The following is a 15,212-nucleotide window of genomic DNA, read 5'->3' as shown; positions in this document are numbered from 1 at the left end:
TTTAGGTATTTGTGTTTTATTTTCCCTAGTGTACAAAAGATAATTGCAAAAAAAAAATGAGAGGCCATCAGTGACCTTTCTTGCTTAGCTGATCCAACTCATTGTGTTCTTCGACAATAGAAGGGAGTATGTTCTTAAAGCCCAAATTCTTTGTTGGTACTAGTTCACCTAATAAATGAGTGATGTTATTATTTATAAAAATAATTCATGTTTATTTTAAAAACTTTGGAAATTCAGAAAAATACAAAGAAAGGCATACAAATTCACCAATAATCTCTTAATCAAGAACTATAACCTATGCTAATGTTTGGTATATTTCTTTTTGCTCATTTTTCTCTGTGATAGTATATATATATATATATATATATATATATATATATATAAATGTTTGACTTACAAAATTGTTATTACGTAGTTTATAGAGTTTTATATCATTTATAAACATTTATTTATCTGAGAGAGAGACAGAGCAGGGCGGGGGGCAGGAGGTAGAAGGAGAGGGAGAGAGAAACTCCAAGCAGACTCAGTGCTGAGCATGGAGCCAGAAGTGGGGCTCCATCTCAGGACCCTGTGGTCATGATGTGAGCCAAAACCAAGAGTCTGAAGCTCAACTGACTGTGCCACCCAGGCACTCCAAGAGTTTTATATCACACTTCAAAGTTAAAACTTTTAAAATATTTTACTATGTCAGTATATATTATGTGTAAACCTCACTTAAAAATGTGGCCCTCAATATTGAACCATAGTTTTATTTGTTCCCTTACCAGGAAAAGGAAATCACCACTTTTGAATATTAATAGTTTTCTGTATATATGACCCTGAATGGAGTACTTGATAGAAAGAAAAGAAAAATGAATGTGTACAAAATTTGGCCTTCTCAGTAAGAATGACTGCAAGAGTGACCTTAGTGGTAAAGAGTAATAAATGTAGTGTTCAGGACTCCAAAAAACTAAGATTGTACCAAAGGAAGGTGAAATCTTATTTACAAGGCATATATGTTTATATCATAACTCCCCTTTTTGGGATACTCATTAATTCCTGAAAAGAGCTCTATGAAATAAGATAAATTTAATTTATAAGGTCAATTAGTGGGTATTAAAAGAGATTAAAACAAATATAAGACAGTCTCTTTCACATCTCGGATCTCAAAATTTGTTTGGGGAAATGAGACATTAACCCTTAACATGTTAAAAGTAGGTCATAATGTAATGGTGACTTATCTTGCCTCAGTCCCTAAATTCAACATTACAAAATATCAAGAAGTATGGAGTATGATGTATGTTTAAGACCTAGCTTAATCGAAACATAAGCATTGGAACTCTAATCCGTAGACTTACTTAACTGCCCCTAGGACTTCCTCAAATGCATTCCCAAATGACCAATTTATTCTTCATTGCCTTCCTTTCTGATCTAATCATAAATTCTATCAAGTTATTCCTTTAACACATTTTCTATCCCTAAATGTGACCTAATTTGGAATGATTTTTGTCTTCTTTTACCACTGTGTTATTAAAGTATCTTCCCTTTACAGAGCTAAACATTAGTATTTATTAAGAAGTTATCAAAATAGGGGTTCACATTCTTTTTCATACTATTCACTCATCCAATCAACCAGTTTATTTAATGCTTCCTTAAGAAGCTGTGCTCTAAGCTGCTCTTAAGGAGTTTCTCTTCTCTGAGGGGAAATAAATATTGAACAACTAATTTCATAATTATTTATTCATTATTAGTTTATGTTAAACACCACAAAGGAATGTATAAAGTGGTACTATGAGAACATCCATTAAAGGAAAATATCAAGAAGTAAAGGAATGTCTGAAGTATTGTACTTCTTTAGGATTTATTTTTTTATTTTTTATTTTTATTTTTTAAAGATTTTATTTATTTATTTATTCATGAGAGACACACAGAGAGAGAGAGAGAGAGAGAGAGAGAGGAAGAGACACAGGCAGAGGGAGATGCAGGCTCCATGCAGGAGCCTGACGTGGGACTCCATCTGGGGTCTCCAGAATCACCCTGGGCTGAAGGCGGCGCTAAATCACTGAGCCACCAGGGCTGCCCAGGATTTATTTTTAATACTTTTTTCATGAAATGAACATATATAGTGACTTTGGAGTGGTAACTGCCTTTTCCTGTAATTTTAAACATGCATTAGATTAGCTTCAAATGTGAATTACAAGGAATTGGATAGTAAACATTGGTTTTTATTAAAGGTAAACAAAGTTCTTAATAGTACATTCACAGATTTGAAAAAAAAATTTTTGGCAAAAAAACACAATTTTTTCAGACTTCAAGTAACTCATTTTAGGAAAACAACATATTTAATGTGCTTTAATTCACCTATTTTGAAAATATATGGTTAGTGTAAAAATAACAGCAAGTGTTTGGATTTATCTCCTCTTTCAGAAATAACTGATTTCAAGTGTCACTTAAACTTTTCAGGTCTCAATGAACTACATGTGTTTCTCCTTTTTAATTATAGTATATTTGGAGAATAAATCTTACTTAAAAATACATTTTAAAGTATTTTATATGTAGTAAGTATCTCTCAGAATATGTCTCACACATTGAAAAGTCCATTTTGTGTGAAAGAAGAAGGAACTAGGTGATACAGACAAAATAGCAAATAATTTTTTGTCATTTTATTAAGAATATTTTACAAATATGATTTCATTTTACTCTCACAATAAGTTACTGTTTTGTTTTTATTTAGGGATTTTCCTTTTAGGAATTTTTAGTTTTTGTTTTATAGTAGGATACATATAGACTCTGAGTTGGAAGAGACTTTAAGTGTAATCACATCATTATTGAATGGTTGGTGCCATGAAAATTCCAAGAAATAATTTTATGTTTCAGTGTTTACCAACTATGGTTTAATCTTGTCCACACTTAAATAGTATTCACAGAACATTCTTAATGGCCCAATGTAAAACCTAGTTTTAATGATACCAGTATTTGATTCTAGTAATTTAATATGCATAATTTAAACATTCATTATTTGAAAGTTACTTATGCTATTATCTTTAAATATTCTCAGCAATTGGTTTAGACTCCTGTCCTGAACCACAAACTCCTAGCAGTGGAATGAAAATTGGAGACAGGTATATGGTTGGTGATGTGGTATCTTTTCAGTGTGATCAAGGATATTCTCTACAGGTAAGGCTATTTTTAAATTATTTTTTGACATGCAATGCTTTTTCAGAGTATTTTAACAGGGTAATGTTTGATAATCCCAAGAGTTTTAAAACAATATTGATTTCAGACTTCATAGTGTAGCCTTAAGTCAAAAGGCTATTCAATTTGTCCATAAAATATATCCATGAGATAAATTACTGGAATGGACTAAATATGGTTTATTCACAAGTAACCAAGAATTATATTTGAATTAAAATTAATCTTCACATGTTTCTTTCTATTCACATAGGATGTAATAATTCAAATCCTGGATCTTTAGAATTTGAAAATAAGAACGAGGTGCCACTTAAAGCATTAAGCGAAACTTTCTTGATAATAAATTTTCAAAATTAGTGAATATCAACTACAAATATATTTTAGAGGGTCTCAAATTTATGGCTGTTTACAAGTCCCCCTAAAGAGTAGATCTATTAAGTACCTACGGAAAAGAGTAGATCTATTAAATACCTACGGAAAAAAAATCAGGCAGAAACTATTTCATATGTTAAGTAAATAAATTCCTTAGAGAAAGCAAAATTAAAAATTAATGATTTATAGTCTTTAACATTAGATTTATAAATTATTAGTCTCAGAAGTACAATCAGATATTTCTGGACTTTATATTTCAATTTATTTTTTTAAAAATATTTTATTTATTTATTCATGAGAGACCCAGAGAGAGGTAGAGACATAGGCAAAGGGAGAAGCAGGCTCCCTGTTGGGGAGCCTGATGCAGGACTCAATCCCAGGACTTCAGGATCATGACCTGAGCCAAAGGCAGACACTCAACCACTTGGCCACCCAGGTGTCCCTTAAATTTCAATTTAGAATTTAATATATCTTAATTGACTCATTTTAATATTTTTATGAAGTATTTTTAGTTATGCTTTCATTTACATCACTTTGATTATTATAGCAATTTATTATAAACAGATATGCATATAGTCATTTCATTTGCATAATTACAATATTTCAGTAATACAGGTATCAATAGAAAATGTTAAGTTTAAAAACTACAATTCTAATGTGATTTGGAGACTTAATATTTTTACCAGGATCATGTCACTTTGTACATTTTATCATGTGTGTATAATTCCTTTTCTTATGTTAAGTCATACTGAGAATTCCAGCAAAAGTTTAAAAAATATAAAAAATAACAATATATATTTAAGCTGTTTTTGTAATGACCATTCACTATGCTTTATTTAATTTAATCTTTTTCAAATGTGTACTGAACTGCATCATCTTTTTTATATAGGGTCATTCTCACATTACATGTATGCCTGGACCTGTAAGAAGATGGAATTATCCAATTCCAATTTGTTTGGGTAAGTTGAAGAAATGTAAATCATTTATAAGCTTTATCAAATATATTTAAAATGGCTTCATGGCACATGACAAAGTCTACGTTGTGTAATTATTTTCTTTTCATTAGAGTTTAGTTTTTTGCATTTTTTCATAGTTCTCTAATTGTTTACTTAGGATTTTACCTAAATAGATTAATTATGTCATTGCATATAACTGTTTAAAACTTTGATAAATAATGCCTTCTGGAAGGTTGGATCAATTTAAATATCATCCCAGTATTATAGGACACTTTTTGTCTTACCGTATTGTTAGTAGCACCAATTATTACTCTTACAAAATTACTAATTTTTTAGGTGAAATATTACATTTTTAAATTAAATCTGCATTTCCATTGCACATTATTATCAAGGAAAGCATTAGATGGAAGTGATAATATAATAAAATTTAACTAGAAATATTAGATTTCACTATACAGAAAAAACATGATGTAAAACTATGTGGAATACTTACTAGATTTTGATATCCAGTATATTTATATACAAATTTCAGTTAAGGTACAATAGCTATGTGGGGCAAGTGTATTATTCTTTGAGCTTCTGTGTGCTCACCTTTTAAATGGGGATAATAATGTTGAATTCATGTGCCTAATGTGAGAAGTAAATGAGAGATTGTATTTAAAGTATTTAGCACTGAATCTGGAACACACAAGGCATTCAGAGTGGTAGTAGGTATTATAGTGAAAAATAGCCAATAACTAAAGGTTCCAGTAATGGGGGATAGACTTTAAAAAAAAAAAAAAAAAAAGAAGTGAACATTACAAGGGATATTCAGTGATATAACCAAAGTTTACAATACATAGTTAAGTATAAAAAGGCTTACAATGATTTACAGTATAAGCCTATTTTCGTTATATACATACATACCTGTATAAACACACACACAGATATGTATTTTTCTGCAGAAGAAAAAAAAATAAAGGTAAATGAGTAGTAAAATTAGAGAACATTTTTATTTATTTTTCACTCATTTCCCTGGTCTTTGTCTAAATTATTTTAGGAAGAAGGACCGCCATATCCCATGTCTAATATGTGAATCCATCACATATTACCAATAGAAAGTAATCTCCAATAGAAACTAATTTTTTTTCTTAAAATTCTTTAACTTTCTCACACAAAGAAGGAGGAGGGAAGGCTGGGGAAATGGTTCCCTCTTGAATACAGTATTTAAAATGGATGTTGTTGGCTTGATTTTTTTCTAAATTGTATCATCTTTGTAATGAATGAAAACATCCCTAGAAATACTTACAGATAAGAAATAAACTACTCTCTGTGGAAAAGGACATATGTTCCTTGTTTGATTGTATTCACTGCACATGAGCTGATTCTTACTGTGCAATAATTGATTTAACTTGCATTTATTGCTGAGGAAGGAAGTATGTTGTCTTTTTAAGCTATTTTAGAAAATGCATTGTCAATTGATTATATTTGATTCCTAGTGTGTGATGTGAATGAGAGTTGATAATATTAAAATTTATATCAAACAGTTTTAATTCAGATTTGATTAAGACATGAAATGATTTCAAGTAAATTATTCCACTACTCCTGCTTACATGGGACCTCTCATTTTGTAGCTCAGTGTGGTGGTGCTATGTCAGATTTCAGCGGTGTGATCCTCAGCCCTGGGTTTCCTGGAAACTACCCTAGCAGTTTAGATTGCACGTGGACAATAAAGCTGCCCGTAGGTTTTGGTATGTATAGTAAAAGCATGTGAAAGAGTTTTCAGTATCATTAATGCATCCTTATAAAGAAATATCATGATCTAGTAAAAACTCACAAATTATAGTTTACTTTGGGATTGCCTACAGTTTTATACATTGAGGAGTGAAATTTGGATTGCTTGAGCCAAATTAGGTTGCTTAAACCAAACACCTTTCACTTGAAATGCTAGGATAATTGAAAAGATATGGGCATTTCCTAATTTCATAGTTAGAGGATAAGAAAACAGGTAGATAAATTTATGATATTTTTCAGTTGATTTGTATGGACTTATCCTGATTTAGATGTATATGGCAGTAGTAAATTCAATGTAATTTTCATGTATAATATTTTTTATAACTCTCTTCTTGTTTCTGTAACCAAGTAGTACAAATATAAATTATTTTCTGGTAATTAATTAAATTTATCTAACATTCATTGCAAATAAATAAGATTTTACATTTGAAAAGTAGTACACAATTTCTAATGTTGGGTTTAAATACCCATGTAGATATAATAGTTCTCTAATTTTAATAATACAATTCCCAGTATTTTGGATATATTGCATAATATATATATAGCATCTCATAAATTCTTTCTCACTCTTCTATCACTCATATATTTTCCTGCAACTTCATGTTCTATGGATCTGTATATCCATAAGTAGAAATGCTAGACGGAAGATAAACTTATTTATTAAATCACAGAAGACAAGGATGAGTTGACTCACTGAAGTGCACATAAACCTGGTGGATTTAAAGCAATTAAGAAATTAAGTACTATCCCACTTACTGAGGACTGAATTTCATGCCTTACTACCCCAAAACATCTATGGTCTCAGAATAAAAATTCATATTTAAATATTTTATGTAATTTTGCATGGTTAACTATTTTGTATAAATTCACAGAAAACTAGTTTTGACAATTCCTTACTGAATACATGGTATACTTGAAGTATTATGTTAAGCTGGGAATAAAAAGCTTAGTGAAACAGACTTTGTACCTTTCCCCAAATAAGTTACAGTCATGATGAGGGGACAGTCAAATATGCTATTACAATAAACTATAATAAAGATTACAGAATTGTATTAGTACAGTGATCTAGCCTAATCCAGGAAATGTAGAAAAGTCTTGCTAGAGAAAGTGATTCCTAAATTAGGAGTATAGATAAGTAAGAGCCAGCCGAACAAAGAGGGCCAGTCTGGGAAACTGGAAAGAAATTCTAGATAAACAGAATGACACATGGAAAGATGCAGATGAAAAAGCTAAAGGAATTCAACAAGCCTGAATACAGTTTGACTAGCCTGTGATTTTGGGAAAACAGGAAGCTACAGAAAGATGTTGGAGGACTTCCCAATGAGGATTATTCTGTTACTACTTAGAAATATGCTTAGTTTGCAGTTACAGTCAAATTCTACGTCCATTCACTGAACAACGATACTGATATAAATGAATAAGAGATTTGAACCTGTATGGTTATTCTTATGTGTCTTTTACTAGCCAGTTAAGATGGGTCATTCCACGTTGCTTATGGAGCTGACCGAATTATTTTAAAATAATTTATTAAACATATTTTCAATAGTGTCATCAGATCATTTTCAAGTTACCTCTTGTTAATACTTGCTTGGTTTAAAAAAAAAATTCATCAAAATTATAAATAACACAGATCTCTATTTTAGAAATAAAAATAGGAGAGACTGAAGAGAGACTTTCTATTTGATTACATTTAAATACTGATTTTTTAGTTTCAGTTTTTTTTTTTAGTTTTTTAGTTTAGTTGAATCAAAAATTAGTTCTAATGTATTTTAAGAAAAGTAATTTATATTTTTTTAAAAAGATTGAATATATACAAAAAATTAAAGAAGTATTTTTTATGTTCATAAAACACTTATCGACAAGATAATTTGTGAAAAGGAGGCTCAGGGGAAATTTTTAGAAAGAAATATGCAATTCTTGGAGTTTCACATTTTAAGGTAGCATGTTAAAATTTCTAAGAAATTTGTATACTTGTACAGAAACATTTTAAGGCCATTTTTTAGTATTTCCCAAATGTATTTGCCCATAGAAATCTTTTCCCATGTAACAAAAACTTTTTGTGGAACTCTTTTTCCAGTAACAAAACATGCCTTTAGTTGAGAATTCCAGTGTAGGTATTAAGAGTGAAAATCCAAGAGAGTATCTGAGTTTGAATTTCAGCTCTTTTAGGTCATCATGTAATTTAGCATACTGTTTAGCTTTTTTGGGCTCCAGTTTCTTCATTCTCATGAGTAACAGTTAACATTAAATAAATAGCATACATAAACACTTAAGAGAGTGTCTAGCAAACCATAAATGCCATATTTTGCAATAACAATTTGGAGAATGATAGTTGTAAAAAACCCCTCTAATTCACTAAAATTGAGAATTAATCAAATTAGGCAAGCAGACCTCAATGAGGCTTTCGTTTTATTTTTTCCGTCACAGAAACATTTCACTATCTCATATTTTAGTTATGTTTATAAAAATTTTGGGGCCATGTTGCAATATGACATCATGTAAAAATTATCAGTAGACTTTATGGAGATGATTATATAAAAATTAGCATTATTTTCTGATGAACAAAGTAGTAAAAGCACATTTATAAATTGCATGCCTCTAAATGCTATGTTGGGGAAATTAACATATCCCCCAAAGATGAATGACTAATTCTAATTCAATTGTTTAACCTGATTATGTTAATAAGTAAAACCTTAGTGATCATATTTTGGCCTCAATTTGGACTTTTGCAAAACACAAATTTACCAAATTACTTTTTTACCTCTAAAAATTGCTGAATTCAATTTAAATGGTATCAAAGAGCAAGAAAGCCACTTTTTGAATTAGTTTTGCTATGGTGGCATTATAGTAAAATGAAAGAGATTCTCCTATTACAAGTAGTGGGCATTTGAGAACAGTATTCTGTTGCTTTAAACTATGGCAAAGCTAATTGCCCTGGCAAACAGCAAGCCCAAGGCCCAGGTATGCCTCTTCACCTAAATGGAAACATGTATAATTACTTTAATATGAATATGTATATGTGTGTATGTATGTGTGTGTGTGCATATTTAATCAGATAAAACAATAAAGTAGTGTTTGCTTTTCTTTCTTAGGTGTACATCTCCAGTTTGTCAATTTTTCTACAGAAACGATACATGATTATTTGGAAGTAAGAAGTGGATCCTCAGAAACTAGTACTGTTATTGGCCGACTTAGTGGTCCTCAAATACCATCTTCTCTATTTAGTACAACCCATGAAACCAGTTTGTATTTTCACAGTGACTATTCACAAAACAAACAAGGGTTCCACATTGTGTACCAAGGTGAGAGGAATAATGAGAAGTGGAAGCTTATTTAGCTCCAAATCAGCGCTTAGCAATCTAACTAACTCTAAGTATTTTTTGCATTGTGTTTGAGAAAGAGAAAGGAGCCCAAACCATGGCAAGCCTCAGTGGGGAAGATTTTATTTTTTTAATAATGCAATTTTAGGCAGCTATATTGGGGAAATGTTGTCTTTCGGAGGCCTTGGAAAATTCTAACCATGAAAGATGAATTGAATTAGTATTAATACACAATTAAATTAAGAAAGACAAGGCAAGGCAGGTAGGCAGAGCAAACGGATATCAAAGATTTATCTTTGTTCTTATATTAAAATAAGTATATTGAAAGATATTTGACAGTACTCATATATTCTGGGTAAAACTATTTTCTTTCACTGTACAATGATAGCATAATATGCCATTCCTTCATTCCATTCTATTCTCATGAGAATATAATATAAATACTTTGACAATCATATTATATTAGTTGTATTTCAGTATAAAACTACTGCATAGCACTGAGCAAGATTTTTATCCTTTTTTTTAAAGATTTTTATTTATCTATTCATAAGAGACACAGAGAGAGAGAGAGAGAGAGAGGCAGAGACAGAGGCAGAGGGAGAAGCAAGCTCCACGCAGGGAGCTTGATGTGGAACTTGATCCCAGGACTCCAGGATCATGCCCTGGGCCAAAGGCAGGCGCTAAACTGCTGAACCACCCAGGGATCCCCAATTTTTATCCCTTTTGAATAGAGTTTGGACTCAGCCTCAATGTTGACCCTCCACATTCAATCTAAAATAGACTAGAGCTCCACTCCATTTCTATATTTGCATGATGAAGTAGTAATAGCACCTCCCAGATTAATTGTTTTGAACTTTATAGGGTGCAATTAATGTAAAATATATGCCATGATGTATATCATTAGTAAATATTTAGTGCATTGTAAGTATTTTTATGATTATATTATTTCAGATTTTAAAAGTCTGACTTAAAATCAAACATTTAAAGTTATGATATTTCATACAATGTATAAACTGTATACAATGTAGGTCCAATGACTGCAATTTTTAATTGAAATAACAACATTTAATTACATTTCAGCCATAATCATTAAAGGATTTTATGAGTATGTGATACTTTTGATGTGAGCTCCACAAGAGCAGGCATCTTCGTCTTGTTTGTCGATATATCTCAAGTGCTAGAACAGTAAGAGCACATTAAATGTTTGCTGAATAAAAGCATATACCCAAAAAGAAATTTGAGAGTAGTTAAAATAGACATCATAACTTCCAACCACATATGTCTAAAATAATTATAATTTGCATTATGCTTGCATACATAACTTAAGAGCACAATATCACATATCATCCTTTGCATAAAATGGAAATAATTTCTGCCACCTCTCAGTACAGAATTAACCACATCCCCAAGGAATTTAATTATTTCAAAACAATTGGGCAACTGATTAAGTTTCTTATTTGCTGCTAGAAGACTTGGAGCTATATTTGTAGTCCTTCTCTAGCAGGTGTTCAGGGCCTCTGCCAAGCACCTTGCTATTTACCTTAAACCAGGCTTCATCTTTTTTTTTTTTCTTCTTCTTCCTTTTTTTTTCCTTCTGCCTCCTAAAATAATGCTCTTATTTGAATGATGTATAACTAGAATTTAAACTTTGCTAACTACATTGTTCAGTCAACGTGCCCTTAAAAAAGATGCATTGTTTATATAATAAAAGCATAAAGCTACAGAATTTTTACTCTTATTGATATGATATCTCTTTTTTATGCATTTATATCATTGAGCTAATGGCATTTTTGAAAATAGGTTAATTCATACAGATTCGAAGAAGCAGTGTTACTTTTGGATGATTCTGCGATTAGATTTTAAGAACTTTCTGAATTTGGAAAAAATGCATATTATACAATTAAGTGTGTTCTTTTACTGGAAAACTTGCTTCCAAAATTAATATTTTTACTGGTAATCAGTTAAGTCCTGTATTGTATTTGATATAGGGTGAAGACTTTTTCCTGAAGATTTTTTTAAAAATAAGAAACAGACTCTTTTTATTTTATTTTTTTTTAAAGATTGTATTTATTTATTCATGAGAGACACAGAAAGAAAGGCAGAGACATAGGCAGAGGGAAAAGCAGGCTCCCTGCAGGGAACCTGATGTGAGACTCAATTCTAGGACCCTGGGATCACGCCCTGAAACAAAAGTAGATGCTCAACCACTGAGCCACCCAGGTACTCCTTTCCTGAAAATTTAAAATCTACTTCCTATATTTCCTGACTAAACTAAAAAACAGGGGATCCCTGGGTGGCTCAGTGGTTTAGCGCCTGCCTTTGGCCCGGGTCGTGATCCTGGGGTCCCGAGATCGAGTCCCACATCGGGCTCCCTTCATGGAACCTGCTTCTCCCTCTGCCTGTTTCTCTGCCTTTCTCTCTCTCTCTGTGTGTCTTTCATGAATAAATAAGTAAATAAATAAATAAATAATAAAATCTTTAAAAAAGTAAAAATAAATTAAAGCATAGGAGGGTAAAATGTTATAAAAGTTATTGCAGGATCATACATTTGTCTGAGTCTATTCTATTCAATATTATCTAACCACAATATATAGAACTCAAATCATTGTGTTGTAGACTTTAAACTCATGCAGACTGTATGTCAATTATATCTCAATAAAACTGAAAAATATCTTTTAAGTGTGAATGAAAATTTGAAAAGCTTTGTTTAATAGAATAACATTCTAACTCCTGATTATCAAATGATATACATTTGTATTAAATTGGAATAACACCTTTGGTTTTGATATTTCTATATGTGTGGAATACTTACTCAAATGAAAAACACAGACTAAGAAAAAAGCCCTTAATATCTTTAAAGGATTGTTGATTAATACTGAAATATCTCGCTTAAAAATTAGTTATATTTTAAAAAACAATTTAGGGTTTCTGATTCAACTGCAAATGCAATTTTTTGATTTGGGGAATTTAGAATTTAATGGTCAGTAGCAAAATAGCCTCTTATTGCTGGTAATTAAAATTTTATTAATGATAATGCAATTTTGTAATTCTTGAAAACAAAGTCCCAAATATTAATAATATTGGTATGTGTATATGAATGTGTATATATACTGTTTATAGCTTCAAAATTTATTCAGCAATGTTCATTAAGCATCTACTATATGAAAGGCAATGGATAAAGGCTTTAGTACACAGTGAGAAACCAGGAGCTTTGATTTCACACAAAATGTAGAACAAGAGGAATATGAGAAACTAAACATGCAGTTATACTACTATGCCAAAAATATCATGATAACTGAAGTACAAAATTTATATTAGAAGGAAATTTGTTTCCCAATACTTTATATTTGTTAAATAACTTATTTGGAGAAAGATAACAGAGGGATATTATAGTTTCTTTTAGAGAAAAAATAGTAAAAAAAAATTTAAAAGGCTCAGAATTAGGGTTTCACATATGCTTATTTTATTCTGCATACATGCAATGTAACTTGGAAGCAACTGTATTCTATGTAAGGGAATCAGAATATGTTGGATTGAAATTGCGGCTGTAAAAGTAGTTTACAGTTTCATTAAAATGTATAATTTAGATAGATTGAATAAGAAACAATGTATTTTTATGAATTGTACTAACATTTTATATATGAAAATTATAGACATGAGAAGAAATTCATATCATATTGCCATTGACATCACTTATTATAAACCTGCATTACTATTTATAATCAACGACAAGCAGCACTTCTTCTATTTGGCAAGTTGCAAATAGTACCCATCTGTGGTCTTCTGATATTCAGAAAGAAAAAATGTCTTTCTTTTTCCCTTTCCAGCCTATCAATTGCAAAGCTGTCCTGATCCACGCCCGTTTCGAAATGGTTTTGTAATTGGCAATGATTTTACTGTGGGTCAAACCATTTCATTTGAATGTTTCCCTGGATACACACTAATTGGAAATTCAGCTCTCACTTGCCTTCATGGTGTGAGTCGTAATTGGAATCATCCACTTCCAAGGTGTGAAGGTATGCTCTTAACTCGAAGCTATGTTTTAGCTGATAATCTTCTGTGTTTAATAATTCTTGTCTTGGCACTCTTTTTTTGTCTTCCTCTTCAAATAGCATGCTAAATATACAATCTTTCTTTCAGTTGAGAATTATAGTTAGTACTCAGATCAAAATCCTTAAGGCTCCAAAATTAATAACTGATTTTAGCATTATTGGCAGCAGTTCTAACCTCCATTGGAAGTGAGACTGCAGTTGATTAACACTTTACTGCTTCTCCTTTGTGTGTGTCTGGGTGGGTGCATGGGGCTTGTGTTTAATAGTCATTCTTATATAAGTCACTTATGAAGTTATTGCTACTGAATTTGGACTTACTTTCTCTAAAACCCTTTTAATTAAAAAGCACTTGAACCTTTTGTAGGGTTTTATATGTATACATGATATAAGGTGAAAGTTAAACAGTGTTTGTATTGATAAATACTTGAAAAAACAGAAGAAAATCTAATTTATTAATCTGGGAGTAGTAAATAATAACTGTAGCATGCCTCATATTGAAAAACAAATTAAAGCAGACTATATATTGTTCATGATTGCCGACCTAATTTTATATACCTTAACTGATATAAGAGCATAACACAGATGTAATTTAGCCTGCTTAAGAGATATGAAATGTTTGCCTTTTTCTCTGTGATGAGTTTATTGTCATTTTAACATTTTTCTATATCATTTCTGTAGCTCTTTGTGGAGGAAATATAACTGCAATGAATGGCACCATTTATTCTCCTGGGTATCCCGATGAATATCCTAACTTCCAAGACTGTTTTTGGCTTGTGAGAGTACCCCCTGGGAATGGAATCTACATCAATTTTACTGTCCTTCAAACAGAGCCAATCTATGATTTCATTACTGTATGGTAAGCCAGGACCATTGTTATTGATTGATTCAACTGTATATAACAGTGAAACAAGGTAGGAATGAAAATATATCACAATCCTCTGTACAAATTACCATCTGATATTTGATATAATAAATATACTGAATAACTGAGGGTGACAGTTTGTATTTTGTAGAATGAGACAAACAAGAGAAATAGGTTTTGACTTATTTGCCCATGAAGTAGCTAAACAGAACAAAAGCTTTTGTGGGTGAAAAAGAGATTTTAAATGTATTATTAAATTAATGTGCAAAATCAGAAATTAGTGCCAGAGTAGCTTTAAGATAAGCAAGTTCTCTATAAAGCCAGTGAAATTTAAAAGCCTGTGTTTAAATCATAATTATTTAATATGATTGAATTTCTGTCATATGATTTGTTGTAAAATATTATATTTGCATTAAATTATCCTGTTAATGAAACACATTTACTTAAAAACATATTATAAAGAAAATCTCTAGGTTAATTATTGACACTTGGTTACCTGAACCACTGGATGAGTTCTAAGATTCCTTCTAAGTGTAACAGTCTATGATTCTCAAGATTGTTTTGAAGAAAATAAAAGGAAGCCAAAACTCAGGTATTTGGGACAATATGAGTTGTGGTCAAAACACCAGGGATGATGAATTAATTACAACTAATATAGGTGCCTCTCATTTAGGTAAATATGTGATGTATTAAAATACTTTACATT

At 31.0% G+C, this 15,212-nt stretch overlaps 1 protein-coding gene across 1 annotated transcript in view; it reads left to right on the top strand.

Annotated features, from left to right (window-relative positions):
- CSMD3 (CUB and Sushi multiple domains 3) overlaps positions 1-15,212 on the top strand; it is a 1,166,404-nt gene that overhangs the window by 1,046,381 nt on the left and 104,811 nt on the right. The window contains exons 39-44 of the mRNA XM_077847015.1: positions 3,038-3,156; positions 4,433-4,502; positions 6,113-6,229; positions 9,365-9,574; positions 13,420-13,608; positions 14,323-14,500. Of these exons, the coding sequence (XP_077703141.1) occupies positions 3,038-3,156; positions 4,433-4,502; positions 6,113-6,229; positions 9,365-9,574; positions 13,420-13,608; positions 14,323-14,500 (883 nt within the window). The remainder of the gene's footprint in view (positions 1-3,037; positions 3,157-4,432; positions 4,503-6,112; positions 6,230-9,364; positions 9,575-13,419; positions 13,609-14,322; positions 14,501-15,212) is intronic.

The sequence above is a fragment of the Canis aureus genome, chromosome 14 (genome assembly GCF_053574225.1).
Source record: "Canis aureus isolate CA01 chromosome 14, VMU_Caureus_v.1.0, whole genome shotgun sequence".
Classification (NCBI taxonomy): Eukaryota; Metazoa; Chordata; class Mammalia; order Carnivora; family Canidae; genus Canis; species Canis aureus.
The sequence above is the reverse complement of the archived record's forward strand: the minus strand, read 5'-3'. Positions and strand labels throughout refer to the sequence as shown.